A 16,864-nucleotide genomic window follows, 5' to 3' on the forward strand; every position below is an offset into this window, starting at 1 on the left:
TTTTACAATAATTTATAATTTTTTTTTATATATTTTACAGAAATTACATGAAAACCTCCAACACTTAGTATTCTTTAACATTTTTCATTGTTCAATGTGTGCACTGTTTAGCTTCCATTCTTTTTGAGATACGCACTTTGTTTTTCAAAGAAATCTGCAGGGATATTTTCCACACCTCCAAAGTTCAGTCTTAGAAGTTGGTTGCCTTTTCTGCTTTTCATGATCCAAATAATCTTTTTTGTCAATGTGCTTTCTCAGTAATGGCTTCTTGACAGCTACACATCCTTTTAGACCCATAAAATTGAGTTGTCTTATCATAGTGGAAGGTTGGATTTTTTCACATCTGAAGTAAGACTGGAGCTTGATTTTCTCCTCTCTCTCAAAGATGAAAGCTTTAAGTACTGTCTATCTGATTGTGACAGTTTTGGTGGTCTACAAGGTCTTACATGGTTGTCAGGAGTCCCATTTTCTCTGTGTCTTTTAATAATGATTAAACAATTTAATGATTAAACAAATTAAATAAATAAAGTGTGGTCTCTGGGCTTTTGCACTGTGCTATAAAGTTTGTGTGACAGAACTGTGTTGTTTAGAGCCTGTCTCAGTTTGACAGCACTTTCCTACTTAGATTCTCAGCTGTGCATAGGTTGTCTCAGGTTGTAAGGTGCCTAACCTCTTGAGTTAAAACTTATGGATGGCATACAACTGTTCATCCAGTCTGTGTTACTTTTGAAGGAAGATCTGTGTGAATGTATGAATGTGTGTTTTAAACAGAGTGAATAAGAATGAGAGAGGGAGGGCATGTGTAAGTGTATGAATCCAACAGGCCAATTAATGATGTCTATACTGTCTGCAGTTGAGAGAGGTAGGCCGGCCTAATCATACAAAGCTAATGTGATGGACTTGCAGCTTTATAGGAGACTCTCTGATGTTCTTTTGTGCTGCTGTATGAAGCTTATTTAAAAGAACACTGCAATGGCAGAAGTTTCTTAAAGAGAATGGTTTGGTTTGAAGTGGTGATTGCATGTTGGAATAATTTCTATATGGCAGTTTGTTTACTTGTTTGTTCACAAGTTGAATTCATGAGCATGAGTATAATCAAACCACAGAAACTGACTGTGTGCACCTTCTGTGTATTTGTGGGTGTTCCTTTGTTTTTGTGTGTGTGTATGCACCTGATGATGTTTAAAGGTGAAGACAGTCTCACGTCTGTTCACAACCCCAACTGAGAAGCCTCTTCTTAGGGGCATATCTAAAGCCCCCCGTCCATCTGTAATCAAAAAGGTGTGCGTGTGTGTGCATGTTTGTCCCCTGCAGCAGTTAGTTGTGCGCTAGCTGTGCTCTGCAGGAAGGAAATGCATTAGAGTAGGCATGACTAACGCACATCTGCCATCTCGGCGGTAGGTCCTGTTGCACTAATCTACAGAAGTAGTATTCACTAATTGTATTGTCTCTCAGTGTAGCAGTACATAATGCAGGCATACAGATTGATAGACTCACCTCCTCTCGGTGGTCTGACTTGTAGGAGAGCCCTGTGTTGAGTCCTACCGAAGAAGCTCAGAGACGGCTGGAGCGCATCTTCGGAGCACCTGTAATTCTTTTCTTTTTCTCCCGTTTTCCTTCTCCTTCCCTCTTATGTCCATTTCTCCTTTCTTTCCTTAATTGCTGTCTCATTGTTCTCCCTCTGCACTACCACTTGGGTTTTTCTGATGTAATGAGGTGTTCTTGCTGCTATAATGTCTAGATGCTAGTTTAAGCGTGAAGTACTGGTGATGTGTGCTTTGCTGAAGACATTTCAGATTTGAATGAAACTGACTGTGCACCATCCTAATAGTGGCCTGTCACTCTGAAACTAATCACTAATAATAAGTGTTTTGATAATGTGTCAGTAATGGGCTGACATTGACCCACATAGTGGTTGTTCCATTCAGTCATTCAGTTTCTTCTGCCCACTTAGTATCTTTAGTTCCACTCAAATCTCACATACTGCTGCTTTAATCATATTAGAAAATTCTGATAATGATCTTTACCTCCACTTCCATATTTTGCCACCTTTCCATCTTAATATGCATAAATCTCTGACCACACAGCATTTTGATTCTTCAGGAAATGATTCACTGCAACATGAAATCTCTAATTTCAAGAATTGATTTGATTAGATTACATTGCTATGATTCAGAATTATTTAAAAAATAATGGATATGCAAAAGTGATTGAAGTATTTAAGATGCTAAAAATTATACTTCATTTATTTTTATTATTTGAAAATAGTCTTAAATCTTTATTTAGTGAAAATGTTAGCATGTATAGTACTGTACAGTCAGAGACCACCCTTCCTTTATTTTATTTCTAGTGAAAGTGGCCATTAATTTCAAGTTATTCGTTTTTCAGTTGTTCATTCATAGTAGAAAATTACACAAAACAACAACTAAACATATAAAATGCTTTAGTATTTAGTGGGTTCACGATTTGTCTTTATTTCAGGTACCATTCTTTTCAAGGGACGTGCATGACTTTTTCAAAGAAATATGGAGGGATATTTTTCTACACCTCTAAAGTTCAGTCTTATATTGAGGTCTGAGCTCTGTGGTGGTCAGGCCATTGTCATTCACCAGTATCTGTTAGCAGTCTTTCTTATTTTTGTTTATTTCCTCCTTTCTCAGTTATGGCTTCTTGACAGCTACACATCCTTTCAGACCTTGAGGTTTGAGTGGAAAGACTGACAGAAACAGTCAGATCTGAAGCAAAAGTGGAGCTTGATTTCTTTTGTCTCTTAACAATGAAAGCTTAAAGTACTTTTTAACTGACAGTTTTGGTGGGCTGCCAGGTTTTGTGCAGTTTTTAGGGGTCATATTTTTCTGTATCTTTTAACCACTCCTGTTTTGGAAAGTCCCGTTTTTCACTTATTATTCTTTGATTTTCTCATGTTTAATCCTCCCAGAAATATCTCCAGCTAAATGAATAGCTTAGACTAAATGGCCATTTTGGTTGGACATTACATAAATGTAGGGCTGTTTTGCAGAGTTCTGTTTTTTTATTAAATATTGTTATGTTTGATTGCAATCTGACGTTCCAAAATTTCAGTTGACTGTGCGTTTTCAGATTGATGCATCATGATGCACTGATGCATTGTAGCACCTCTGTTCATAATTATTTCACTCTTTCTTTCTTGGAATTGCACTGATAACATAATTCAGGCATGTTCATCTCCTCTCATACTGTGTTCCTCTCTCCATTGTTCTCATCCATTGCTGTTTTCTCATCTGCCCTTCTCTTTCTCGTCCACTGCTGTCTTGGCTGCTGCTGTTGCTGTCTCTGTGGCTGTTGTGTGGCTGGCTGCTGTAGCTGGAGTGTGTGTCCAGCGCGTCTGCATCCACGTCCACGTCCACTCAGGTAGAGGGTCCATCTGGGGACTCAGCGTCCCCTGCCAGTGTCCACCTCAGCCTGGCCACAGTGTGTTCTCGAGCAGCCTGCTGCAGTGTAAGCTCCGGGTCCTCTGCATTCTCACCCTTCATTCTGCAGCCATGTATACTACCTTTGCTTGATTACAAGATTACTTGAGGTGTAAATCTTTGACCACATGTCAGTCTGATTACAGTTGTTTAAGAAAAGATTTAATGCATCATAAAAACTGTTTTACTAAAGCAAGAAATAGGTGCATACTTTAAGTGTTATTATAATTGATTATAATTAATTTGACAGGGGAGTAATTTTTTTTTTTTCCATAATTAAATTATCAAGACACAAACAAGTCATTTAGAGGGATTTGATGCGAAATGGTCCTTTCTAGAGACTTATAGAGTCAGAATTGTTCACAGTGGTGGTGATAGGAACCAGACATCCAATGTGTTTAATGCCTCTTAAAAGCTCCCTCACAGAGAGTTATTACATTAAGCTCTTCCAAAAAGTATTAAATGATTCCTGAAACATTGTTTTGTGATTGCTTGAGAAGAATTCGGCAAACAGAAATTTTTATTTTATAATGTTTTATAAAATACATTATTGGAGGTGCACGCAGGGAGTTGTAAGGCAAAATAGTCCCTCAAGAAAACTTACCATTATGAACACTACAGAAGCTCAGAAGAGGTGTGTAGGTTCACTGGTCATTCTACAATTAACCATTTTACTTTAAACCACTCTGGATTACATCTTGATGCTTTCAAAGTTATGCAGAACTGTTGAAAAATCAGTAGAATTCTCCTTTTATTTCTAAAATTGATGCACTTAAATCGATCACATTCAAATGGTGAATCCATAAATTTTTAACCTCTATTCTTTGCTTTGATTCATGCTGTTCATTTTAATAAGCAGATTTCAGATTTTCAGATCTCTGTCTCAGATATGATACAGACTCCCTTGTTTCTTTTTACTGAAAACTGCTTTAATTGCACTCTTAATGGCTAGAAGCCATCCTTTTTTTGGTGGGTCCAGCCATTACGTGGTGGTTAAAGATGGAGTTTTGCTGCATGCATCCAGCAGCGCTGTATGGTTCTGTTGAAGTGAATGTCCAGGATGCTCTCGTTATAGCGCGCTGGTGTGATGGTGGCTGAATGGAATGTGTATTTATGAATGCCAGCTGCTGTTGTTTGCATTGCTTCTCTGTGCTCTGTTTATGAACTTTCATGCCTTCAGGCTTTGCCTCATATCACCAAAATGGCCTGTTAACAGTATTCAAGCTCCATTAGTTTTACCAGGAGAGGATATGTACATTAATATGTAAGAGATTTGGCTCACCAAAATACTTGATTAAAGTATTGAGTAAGTGTTTTTTGAAATTATCATAGAAAGCCTGGATTGAAGCATCAGCTTTACATAAAACTATAGCGTTCAAAAACAAAACAGTGTAATGAGACCAGTTCTGTTATTACATCACTTTAAGATCAGTTTAAACAGGATCGCTATTACTGAAGGAGCTCTGCATTCAGTGAACTACAGTAAGTAATTTGCATTTTTGTACTGGATTAAAATTGAATCTGGACTTAAATTATAATTCCTCCCCAGGTAATACTAATCCAGCTCTAACAAGGCTTCAGGTATCCCATTATCCATGTTTGTAAGTTTTCAATACAGGCTGTTAACCTGTGTTATTGAAAGCAGTGTTAGTCATTGTATTTGCTTTATTTGTAATAAATGTGGTGCGTAAAATGAAGTTCAACAACTACTGTTTGTGATCACATCAAGATTTTGGTCTGTGAATTGTGTTGATGCTAAATTTGAGAAGTTCAGTGCAATCTGACCATCTTTTCCTTCCATACAGGTGAACTACTGTACTCTGATCTATCTGTTCACATTGTCTCCTCTTGTAAACACTGTATGCTACAGTTGCTCAAAGTAACATATATGGATCTAAATGTAGAATTGTGAAGTTTAATCGTGTCTAACAGTGCTCTTGCTCCCTCTTGCTGGCGTGCCGTGTCACAGGGACAGGTGGAGGAGGATCCAGTGGCCATCCTCCAGGCGGCCCACATTGCTGCCTCCCAGCCAAAGGTCTGGCCTGTGCTGTGCCTGTGTGTGTGATTCACCAACCTGTGTGGTCTTGCCTTTTGACCTGCCATGTCAAGTGTGTCCTGTGTGCCCTGTGTTTGGAGTGCTGTGATCTTCCACCCCCACTAAACCAACAATACAACCCAGCAGTTACAGTGACCCATATAAATGATTCAATAATAGTAGGAACTGCTCATGCCTAGCAAATAACAGAGAACATTTGGCAGTGTTTGAGACCACTTAACAACAAATGTGTTTCCTTTATATAGGTATGTCACTGTACATCTGGGGGTGTACTGTGGGTCAGTTTGCCCTTCCACTGAGTGAATGCATGTCATTAGTCACAGACCATTAATGACTTAAAGACTTATAGACAGGCTGAATCACTGTGCACTGACTCCTGTAAACATTTGAATAAGGGTTTATTTACCATATTATAATCCGTAAGTATTAATGATGTGAACATAAATGTGTACAATTAATATAAATAATCTTCAAAAGTCAATAACCGTGTGGTCATTGTATGTACTTATCTTATGGTGTTCTTTACCCTTCCTATTTATGTTCAAATTTCACTTGCTTGACTGAACATTGAAAAGTTAATACATTTCATCATATTTATTTCTCTCTGACACCAGAACTCAAGGTCGGTCTGCATTTATTCAGGCAAATTTAGTAGTGTTTTCCATCCAATTGCTGGTAGACGGCTGTGGAAACTGTGTGGGATTTCCGTTTATGAAAATGTGTGGTAGTTTATTATGTTTGGCCACAGACATGCACAGAAAGTAAGAGCTTGAGAAAGCCCTATGAAACATGTTGCCCTATGTAATCATTTGAACTATCAACTCATCTGTACATCTTATTTTAAAGCACTTTGCTGTGGATGCCCCTCATGCACCATTGCTCACTCTACAAGTTGACCTTTTACACTGTTCTAAGACCTGATTTCCTAATAAAATCTGGGCTGGTATATGAAATCTGATACGACAGGTCTTCGAACATCAACCAAAAGTCAACTTCTATCATCACCCCTGTTTTATTTTTCAGTAGGCTTCCATGCATGGAGTGATTTTGAGTGGTTTTGGTGCTGAGTGTGTGTAAAGTATCATGATTGAGTGTGGTTGGTATGCCCTTTCTCCACAGGTGAAGACGGAGGAGCAGATAGCTGCAGAGCAGGCATGGTACGGCTCAGAGAAAGTGTGGCTGGTCCACAAAGATGGCTTCTCCCTGGGTGAGTATCTTCATCCCATCAGTCCACAGCTATCTCATGGCATTACAAAATGCCATTAAGTAGTTGTCCAATAATGAAGTAATGTCTCAAAAACAAGTGGTGTAATAAAAAATGACCTTGAGAAATATATATTTTCTCTGTATTTTTGTCCATTACTGTAGAAATCAGTGTGGAAGACAGTGTCGGAGGCCAAAAAGCATGTATATTTGAAATGACCCTAGAACTCATCTTAGTTCAGACTTGGAGTTTGAAAGATGAAAATTGGTGCGGTATAAGCTTTATACACTTGTTAGCTACTTTGGCCTTGTGTCTCCACTGTAAAACTAAAGAAAATATGAGATACCAATCATCTCTTGACAGATTGACTACATGAACTTTTATGTATTTTTTTTTTAACCAAACTATGGCCTTAAGTGTTTTAGAAAGTAAAAGGTGGAGTTAGGGTTTTAGGGTTTTAAGATTTGTGTGCTTATGTTTTGTCTTCACAGTGTAATTGTAAGTGCAGGTTGTCAGGAGTAGTCATGTTTGTAGTATTTGCTAACATCTTTGACCTGTTATGATGGCAGCCACTTTGCTGAAGACAGAGGCGGGCAGTCTGCCAGAGGGGAAGGTGAAGATCAAACTGGAGCATGACGGGACAGTACTGGACGTTGATGAGGATGATGTGGAGAAGGTCAGGATGAAAGCAGCTTGCCCTTAGGCAGTGTAGTGTTGTTTCTCATATGAAATGTACAAGAGGGTTTGGGCATGATGATACATGAACCAGATATGAGAGTAAAAGACAATCACATGAACTCTGACAGAAGCTTTAATAGTAGAATGCAGGCTTTTGGGAGCTCATGTTTGTCTTTGGCAGGAGAAGATATGCTCTGAAGGTTGTATTTCCCTCACAGCCCAGCGCAAAGTCATTAAATTGTCTTTTGTTTGCCGAAGGGCGATTTCAGCTGATGAGCTTTTATAATGTGAAAGTTGGTTAAATCCAGTGTGTGAACCATCTGTTTGATTAGGGAATTGCAAAGCTGGATTCAAAATTGAGGTGAACAGCTTTTAATTCCATTAAAACTTGGCATGAGGTGTCAAGGCCGCAGTGACTTCAGAATATTAATGTAAATCGTTTCACTTCCTACTGTGTCACAGGCCCCTTCTTGATCATCAACTTCAATGCCAGCCTTTACTCAGCAGGTAGAATGGTGACCTTTTTAACTTTCTGACCCTAGGCGAACCCCCCTTCGTTTGACCGCTGTGAGGATCTGGCGACTCTGCTCTACCTGAATGAGTCGAGCGTGATGCACTGTCTGCGGCAGCGCTATGGAGGAAACCTCATCCACACATATGCAGGACCCAGCATGGTGGTCATCAACCCCATCAGTGCCCCTTCGATGTACTCTGAGAAGGTACAATACAGTGCCTCTTTACCACTCTGGCTTTGACACGTGTTTTTTTTTTTATATATATACCTTTTGCTCCAAGTATGCATATTGTCTTATATTGCATATTAAAGAGAGAACATTATTATATACTTCCAACAAGATGCAAAATGAAACTGCAGCTGAAACCTGCTAATGGGATTAGACACACTATTGGATTTCATGAAGAACTAAGTCATTCTTATAATTGAATTTAAATGTAATTACTTATTAAAGGCTATATTATTTCTCTTAGTCATCAATCCTTATTCACTTACCCTGCTTTATGGATCAGGCTGATTACTTGGTAATGGAAATTTCGGAGCTCTTTTGCACTAATGTGCTATTAAATGTGTTAGAAATGCAGGCTCACTGCCAACATACTTTTCGAATTAGCAGCTTTATTGACTCGGTAGTGTTACTACTATGGAAAAGTGCAAAGTTGTGGCCGTATTTCTACTTTAGTCATTTCATTACTGACCAGACTGTGGAACAGTAATAAAAAGGTACTCCAGTGTGGTCTAGACTTTTATGATGGCTGGGTTTTGCTGCTGTAATGGCTTTTGAGTGTTTTAGGCTTGAACAAAATGTTTTGTGTAGCACAAAAATGTGTCTGGAGAATTCATTTTGGACATAATTGAATTGCTCTCAGTGGTGTCTCTTGATATGAATTACTCTGGCTTCAATAAAGCTCCATGCTGTGGAACTGCTATTTTTAGTGAACGCTCCTTTATGCTTTCAGGTGATGCACATGTTTAAGGGCTGCAGGAGAGAGGACACGGCCCCGCATATTTATGCTGTGGCACAGACAGCCTACCGGAACCTTCTGACCACGCGACAGGACCAGTCCATTGTGCTGCTGGGCAAGAGTGGCAGTGGCAAGACCACCAACTGCCAGCACCTGGTTCAGTATCTGCTGTCCATTGCTGGTAGCACTGGAAAGATCTTCTCAGGTGAGAAATGTAAACACTTTAAACCAAGTTTATTGGAGCCAATCCTGGCATATTGCGATGTCAGTATTATCTGCAACAGGGTCAGTGTGACTGCAGATTTTCATTCCAGCAGAACAGGTGCACACGTGATTAATTATTTGAAGACTAAGACCAGCTTGTTTGGAATGACAACCTGCAGGCTCACTGGATAAGCTTAGATATCCGTGTGGTAACGGATCTGGTATCAGTAGTATTAAGTCTGTTCCTCTTCTGAATGTCTGCGGTGTGCAACTGTTTTAAAGTGGAAAATGAAAACTTGTCATATCTTGAACCAGCCACATTTTGTCTAAACATGGACAAGTAAAGCATGAGCACTCGGCCATTGTTTCGAGTTTCTTTTTCTGCTGCTTATTGCGAGTGGCATGCTACCAGAAGCACTTTTGTCACACTTTTGTTTTTACCACCTGAGTGTCGACTATGGTTAAAAAACAACCCATAAACAGTCTGCTTAACTGACCATGCAACACGTTGTTGTTGTCGTTTTTTGTTGTTGTTGTTGTTGTTGTTGTTTAGAAGTGGCATTAGCAGAAATAGTGTGTTCAAAACTGAGAATCTCCTCGAAACTGTGCTTGTAATGAAATCATATTGAATTTACAACGTAAATATCCCACAGCCCAGAACCCAAAAATGTCAGTGCAGCATTTAAAGTACCTTTAGCCATCAGATCAGTTAATCAGAGTTTGATCCCCCGGCAGTGCCACAGCCATCCGTGGCCAGGAGTCCAAGAGGGCACAATTGGCTTCAACTAGCTAGTGGGTGGAATTGGCCATTACTAACATTAAAAGTAAATAAAATGTACAAATATGTACACTAAAAAGGAAAAGATTTACTGTAGCATTAATTGGCATACCTAAACTGTGTGATTGAATTACCTATTGATAACACAGTACCTGAAAATACTCAAATCAGCTGAGTATTGGCTGATACTCAGTGTGAAAGTACTCGGATGGCATTGTTCAGGACATCATTACTTCTATTCTAGACTTATAATTCAGTTATCAATCTATTAGCTTGTTCGATAGCTACTATGAACTATTCAGTTAGTACAATTAAAATAATATGTACGTTATGAGACTGTATCTGAGGTTAAAGTTTAGGATTAGGCTTACATAGGCCTGTTCTTAATATATATCGGTAGATACACATATGTAATATGTGTAATATACACATTGTATAAAACCAAACCTGTGTGTGTGTGTGTGTGTGTGTGTGTGTGTGTGTGTGTGCATGTTCATATGCGTATGTTTGTGTCCATGTGCTTTGTGCTCCTGAAGTAGGGATGAGTCCTGCTGCATGGCAGATGGTGTAAAAGAAGTGAATGGATGGTGGCCGCTGGTTGGCAGTTGGTGGGGTTTTGGTGTAGAGGGTGAAGTGGATGATGGATGGGGGCTTTGCTAATGATACGCGCTGGAACACTCTGATAATTAGCCTTGCTCATCAAAGACTGTTCAGCCCACACTTAGCCCTAATGACCCGATGAAGATTACATTGCTCATCAACAGTAGCATTAAAGAGGGCAAGATGCTATCAGCATATGTTCACCTCTCAACGCTGGACCTGGAAACCCCTCCTCTGAGTCAGTCAGGGCGTAGGAGCAAGCTAATTAACTTGTAGTGGGTAAACTATTGACTCTGTGTGCGTGCGTGCATGTGTTTCCCTCTCAGCGGAGAAATGGCAGGCAGTCTACACAATCCTGGAGGCCTTTGGGAACTGCGCCACTTCTATGAATGCAAACGCCAGCCGCTTTTCCCAGATTGTCTCCCTGGATTTTGACCAGGCTGGCCAGGTGGCCTCTGCCTCCATTCAGGTACCATTTATCCTACATGTTTTATAAGAATGCATGCACACCTGAATTTTGAAAGCACTTTAATGCCCTTTCACCTTTTCTGCCCTGCTCTCTATAAAATGCTCTGTTGGGATCGCTGTGTAGACTATGCTGCTGGAAAAACTGAGGGTAACCAAGCGCCCGGAGGCTGAGTCCACTTTTAATGTCTTTTACTACATGATGGCTGGAGCAGACAGCACTCTAAGGTATGTGAATGTTTACATGTACAGAACAAAAACAAATATCACACATATTTTGTGTGTTCACCTTTTACATTTATTGTAGCTTCTGATATTTTTGGGAGGCTTGCTTTCAGGTTTTCAAAGACATCTGCAGAAATATTTTTCCATGCTTTTTGCAAACACCAACAATTTTCACTTTTTCTACTTCTCATGAACCAAGTAATCTTTATAAATTTACAGTCTTCAGTCCATAAAACCTTACTCCACATCTCAGATGTACATTACTGATAGATTTATTATACTTAGGCAAGTTGTTTTTAGGTGTCTGTGTTTTTTAAGTTTATGAATGCGGAAGTTGAAAATATCAGGACACCGCAGTTCTCCTGCCACTAGGCTGGAATGTGAACACAGTGTTATGTAGTGGGTCTAATTAAAGCTTGCTCAATTTCAATTTCCACTTAGCAGTCCACATATAGAATAGTCTGATAGTTTTGATACCAAAAAGTTTACAGTGTTTGCTACTTGTTGACCAAAAGTTTTTACAGCCGTTCTTTTCTGCCTTTCCCACAGAACTGAGCTACATTTTAACCACTTTGCTGAGAACAACACGTTTGGAATTGTGCCTCAGACGAAGGTAGGACCATGCTGCAAGCTCAGACAGAGCACAGAACTAAGGTTGCTATTACCAAAACCTTTACTATGATCAATGTTTGTGTATGTATGTGTGCAGCCTGAAGACAAGCAGAAGGCAGCACAGCAGTTCACCAAGCTGCAGGCAGCTATGAAGGTGCTTGGCATCTCTGCTGAAGAACAGAAAGCTCTTTGGCTCATACTGGGGGCCATCTACCACCTGGGAGCGGCAGGGGCCACTAAAGGTACAACTCAAACTAGGGCTGCAATGTATTGTCTGTTAATCATTATTATTGCAATGGGCTACAGTATAGAAATCATACACATAATTGTGTATTGTGCTCTGTGAATTCTGATCAATACGAATGTCAAAATAAAAACTCGTTGAATCGAATAAAAAGTGCTTATTCAAATGTAGAAAATGTTCCTTTTAATGTTCAAAGCTATTTTTTACAGTGATTCATGTTTCAGGCCAATTATAAAATAAACAGCAACAATTTATTTTGGCTTCAGTTAGAGTTTTACGTTTTTGGGAATATTTGCAATCACTGCGAGCTTTTAAAGCAACTTGGTCATTCTGAATGAAGCAGTATGTTTTCTTTAGCATTAGTCAGCTTATAAAAGGCAGAAATACCTTATTGTATGAGCTAACCAAATTACTTTTAGAAATCAAGTTTTCATGGTTGTATTTTGCAATTGTGATTTTTAGGAATAAAATCGCAATATGATATTTTGGCCATATTGTGCAGTGTGTGGCCTAATTCCATAACAGTATCCAGAGTGGACTTATTTCCAAACTAAGGCACATAGAAACTCTTGATTTGTTCTATAATGGCCGGCTGTAGATATATCAGTATGTTCCCTACAAAGCTGTTTTTTGTGTGCGCGTCAGATCCCGAGAGTTTGAAAAACTGCCTTAATGAGATAAAGCCTTCAGAAGCGCGAACAGGCCCAGATGCTGCCTGCGTTAATGAAAACGTTACCGAGGCTGAGCGCAGCAGCCTGCTCACTGAGCGCAGAGAAGGGAAAGCGTGAGTTCCTCTGATGTGGAGGAGTGCAGGCGCGTGGTGAAGACGTGATAGAGCGGCATGTGTGCCGTTCCTCCCTGTGTTTCTCGAGCTCTAATGAAGACAAATGCCTCTGTGTTAAGAAGGCTTATTCATGGCCTCTTATATATTGCCTCCCCTCCTCCTGCAGTCCAGGATGGATGCGGTAATAAGCTCCTTAATCATCATATTGCACTGGCTGTATATGCTATCTCACTGTTTGTTTTACTGTAATGGATCTGTCTGGTTTTCGTCAGTCTGCACTCTTACTGTTTGTGCCTGTTTTTGTTCTATCACAGTCTGTTCCTCAATGTTAGTTTTTTGATGGGTATGGGTTGCCCGCTTACAGACATTGTCTGTTTTCTGTTGTGGTGCATCACTCACTCTTCTTCACAATGTCTCAAAACATCTCTAGGAAAAACCTTATTGAAAAAATTTCAATTATTACTACAGCCAGTTGTTGGATGAGTTTGCCATCAACCAGTACTGCTACAATATCAGTTAAGGACAACTATTCTTATACATCTGAGGCTTATTTGTAGCACATGATGATATTGTGAATCATATTGGTATCAGCAGATAATTTCTTTTAAAAATTGCCATTGGACACATGCTTAGATACAACTGAAATTTTAAACCAATATTTGATGATGTTTTTATTGTACTCCAGAAGAGCCAAATGTTGAGGTGATTTTGCGCTGCTGTGCTAACATTTATATATTTTATTCCTTTTACTGCATTTATAATCCCATAGAATAAATGCAATATTTATTCGTAATGTTAATCCATGTGGAGCTAGTCCAAATTTTTATGTTTTATAAATGTTTATGTATTGGTGTGATCATTGGCAGATGTGTACGTGAATAATATCACATATCTACATTGGATTTCCCCATTAGATTCCCCATAATGGTACTGCCATACTTATTTAAAGGAATACTCTGGTGTTTTATCTAATCTCTGTCTACTCCATCTGTAGGATACAGTTAATTACCATTGACTGTAATTTTGTTGAGTGTCCCTGGGCTTATTAGAACAAAAACCTGCTGTCTTGTTATAGAAGCCAGTGGACAGTTGCTACATTTATTCAGTTATTGTCTGTGGTGCAATGCCATAGATTACTAATGCATTGAGAAACATAGCTTCTGTTTAAATTTGACATTAAATTGAGTCCTGTGTCTGTGTGTTGTCTGTAAATACATTTAAGACAAGTGTAACTGCTTTTAGGATTTGAATGTGTTCTCATCAAGTGTGCATTGTACGTCATGTGAGCTCCACCCACAGTTTTCAGTAGTATTATCTTATCTCTCTTATTAAACTCTCATTAGGCGAGTTGTTTTTAGGTGTCTGTGTTTTTTAAGTTTATGAATGCGGAAGTTGAAAATATCAGGACACCGCAGTTCTCCTGCCACTAGGCTGGAATTCTTTAAGTCTGTTTTAACTGCAATTTTTCTTTCAACAGTGTTTCAGTTGTGGCTGTTAAGCATATAGATTGCCACCTTAGAAGTATAACTTTAGAAAGAAGTGCTGAAATGTTTTAATGTTTATATTAATTTACCAATACAAAATTGCACAAGTAATTCTGGATGCAGAAGCTACGTTTGAAAAGTACTAGTGTAAAAATGCTCTGTCTTGAGTGGATGATGATCCAATTTCCACTGTCTGATCACAGTGATCGTATGTTAAGGTCACATGTAAACAGGGCCAACGGGGACATGCTGGAAATAGTTTGAGAATCAACCAGCAGGGGGCAGTGTTACCCTTCCTTGTAGATTCTGTCTAACTGTTCTATAGAGACTGAAGAACTGAGAATTTAACCTGCTCTCATAAAGAATGTCAGACAGCAGGAGGAGAGTGACTGACTGACTGCATGAAGGTACTCACAAGTTCTGCACTGAGTGTGTGTGTTTATGAGAAGCCGCCCTCTGTTCTCACACAGCAGTTTTTTTGTATGCATTGTTGTGTCTGAGTATGTTAAAACACGTATTATTAAAAACTGTGATGTTCTTGTTCTAACCTCCTTTTTTCTACTTGCATGTTGCATGCTGCTAACGCAGAGACTGAAGAAGGTAAATCGAAAGAGAAAACCCTTAAAACCTCAACATTTCAAACTTTTCTTTAACTCCTTGTTTGTGTGTGGTATTTCTTAACGCCTTTATCGTCGCTGCCAGACATTTTCATTTGCATTTTTATTGTTTCCTCTCTTTCTTCTTTTGCTTCTCAGTTGGGCTCTCGCTCTCATCACTCGATAGGCATGTCTCTGACTGTCTCAGAGCTGAACTGAAGCGTTGGGGGGTGGGGGGTGTGTGGGATCATAACTTTGTTGTCTTTCAAAGCTCTGCTGCTCTGATGTCCCCCCCTGTTGTAGACTTTTCATTTTTGCAGTGCTTTTCTCTTGTTACCATCCATAATCCAAGCTGAAATGAAAGTCTTGTTGGCTCTCTAGCCTTGTTTGTGTTCAGTGCTCATTCGTTTCCTCTGAGGCCGAGTCCTTCTGTTCTGCATTTCTGTTTCTAGTGCAGCTCCGCTTTACTAGTACTTCTTTATGTATGGTTTAATTTGAGGGCAAAGACTGCAAAATCAAACTTTTTTTCAAACTTTTATAATTGAATTGTAGTACTACAAATGTCATTCTTATAAAGCAGACACATTTTCTGTGATGTTTGAACTGTTTTATATGTTGAAATCTTTTGGAACTGCGGGGAATTCTTTGTTTTATGCAGTATTGTAGCATGCAATCCATTTGATTATGTAAGGGAGGGACTTTGGAGAACTACTTCTAGAACAAAAAGAGCTGCAGATACAAATGTCAATCTGTAACAGTCGTTTCATAATTATTGTATTTGATTTTCTAGAATTTATGAGCATTAAAGTGTCATCTAATCACAGAAAAGATGTCATGCTCTAAGAAATGACTAAAATAGTAGAGCCACATGTCTGTGCTGACTTCCTAACATTTGCGCTTCTCCGGCAGCTGGCCGTAAGCAGTTTGCACGTCATGAGTGGGCTCAGAAGGCAGCGTACCTGCTGGGCTGCACCCTGGAGGAGCTCTCCTCCTCCATCTTCAAGCACCAGCCCAAAGGAACCCTGCAGAGATCTACCTCCTTCCGCCAGGGGCCGGATGACGTTGGGGCCGGAGACAACTCAGGTGCTCTCCTGCTTACCTACAGACTCACATATCCTTAAGCATCTTTATTGATAACACTGTGATCTCAGTGTTCAGTTCGATTGAACATTCAGCTATATTTATATCTGATCATGCACATGTGACTCTAGACCTCTTATTTCTTTAAAGGGCCTAAATCATGGAAAAATTCTCAGCTTTATAAAATAAGAGTTGTAGTGTTCAAACATTGTTCAAGTTTCAAAACAAATCATTCACTCCCCAGTCCATACAGATCATATATGGAAATTATGCTGCAAAAACAGCCTGTTTTTTTATTTTGGTTTTGTGATGCCATAAAAAAAACTGGAATAAGGTACAATACAGAGCAGCCAATCAGAAGAGAGCTCATTCACATACCCCATTTTTAAAAATATAGTAACAGAAACAGCCTCTTTAATTTTAAGTAATAGTGGTTGGAGATGAATTACTGTTTTTGGTACATAAAACCAAACAAATCTGACAAGTGGATGTCTTTTGTGAGAAGTGGGTGTATTACTTTATAAGTGGAAGAAATAAAAAATGAGAAATATAAAATATAAGAAATATGAGTAGACAGCCCGAATGGAAGTTCTACTTTCTGGTGAAAAGTTCTGCAGCTTTGTGTCTGTTACTATACAATTCTTTCTGGTTCCTAATAAAACCTAGTCTGTATTGTACTCTTTACTTTCAGAACTTTTAAAAGCCTACCCGAGAGGTCAGATAATATCATGTACATCTCGTGTTAACAGAGAGAATAAGAAAAAAATCCAAGTTTTACCACAGTCTGTTTTGGTTTTAGGATACTCAAAGGCACCCACAGCTGAACTACATGAGGCAAACCTACAATAAAATTTTAATCTTTTATCTACAAACCAAGGGAAGCATTTAATATTTAGAACTTGTGGTATTTTTTACAATAAAAGGTA

At 39.0% G+C, this 16,864-nt stretch overlaps 1 protein-coding gene across 11 annotated transcripts in view; it reads left to right on the forward strand.

Moving 5' to 3' along the window:
• Nucleotides 1-16,864, forward strand: part of myo18ab (myosin XVIIIAb) — a 141,676-nt gene that overhangs the window by 54,223 nt on the left and 70,589 nt on the right. For 5 of the 11 annotated variants that reach the window (XM_036561433.1, XM_036561458.1, XM_036561441.1 and 2 more), the window contains exons 5-16: nt 1,523-1,588; nt 5,419-5,484; nt 6,625-6,712; nt 7,279-7,385; nt 7,930-8,106; nt 8,861-9,071; nt 10,775-10,917; nt 11,041-11,141; nt 11,688-11,751; nt 11,848-11,992; nt 14,851-14,862; nt 15,768-15,941. In XM_036561433.1, coding sequence (XP_036417326.1) covers nt 1,523-1,588; nt 5,419-5,484; nt 6,625-6,712; nt 7,279-7,385; nt 7,930-8,106; nt 8,861-9,071; nt 10,775-10,917; nt 11,041-11,141; nt 11,688-11,751; nt 11,848-11,992; nt 14,851-14,862; nt 15,768-15,941 — 1,354 coding nt within the window. The remainder of the gene's footprint in view (nt 1-1,522; nt 1,589-5,418; nt 5,485-6,624; nt 6,713-7,278; nt 7,386-7,929; nt 8,107-8,860; nt 9,072-10,774; nt 10,918-11,040; nt 11,142-11,687; nt 11,752-11,847; nt 11,993-14,850; nt 14,863-15,767; nt 15,942-16,864) is intronic. The other 6 variants (XM_036561477.1, XM_036561468.1, XM_036561485.1 and 3 more) reach the window with 4 other exon arrangements.

This window comes from Colossoma macropomum, unplaced genomic scaffold (assembly GCF_904425465.1).
Source record: "Colossoma macropomum unplaced genomic scaffold, Colossoma_macropomum, whole genome shotgun sequence".
Taxonomy (NCBI): Eukaryota; Metazoa; Chordata; class Actinopteri; order Characiformes; family Serrasalmidae; genus Colossoma; species Colossoma macropomum.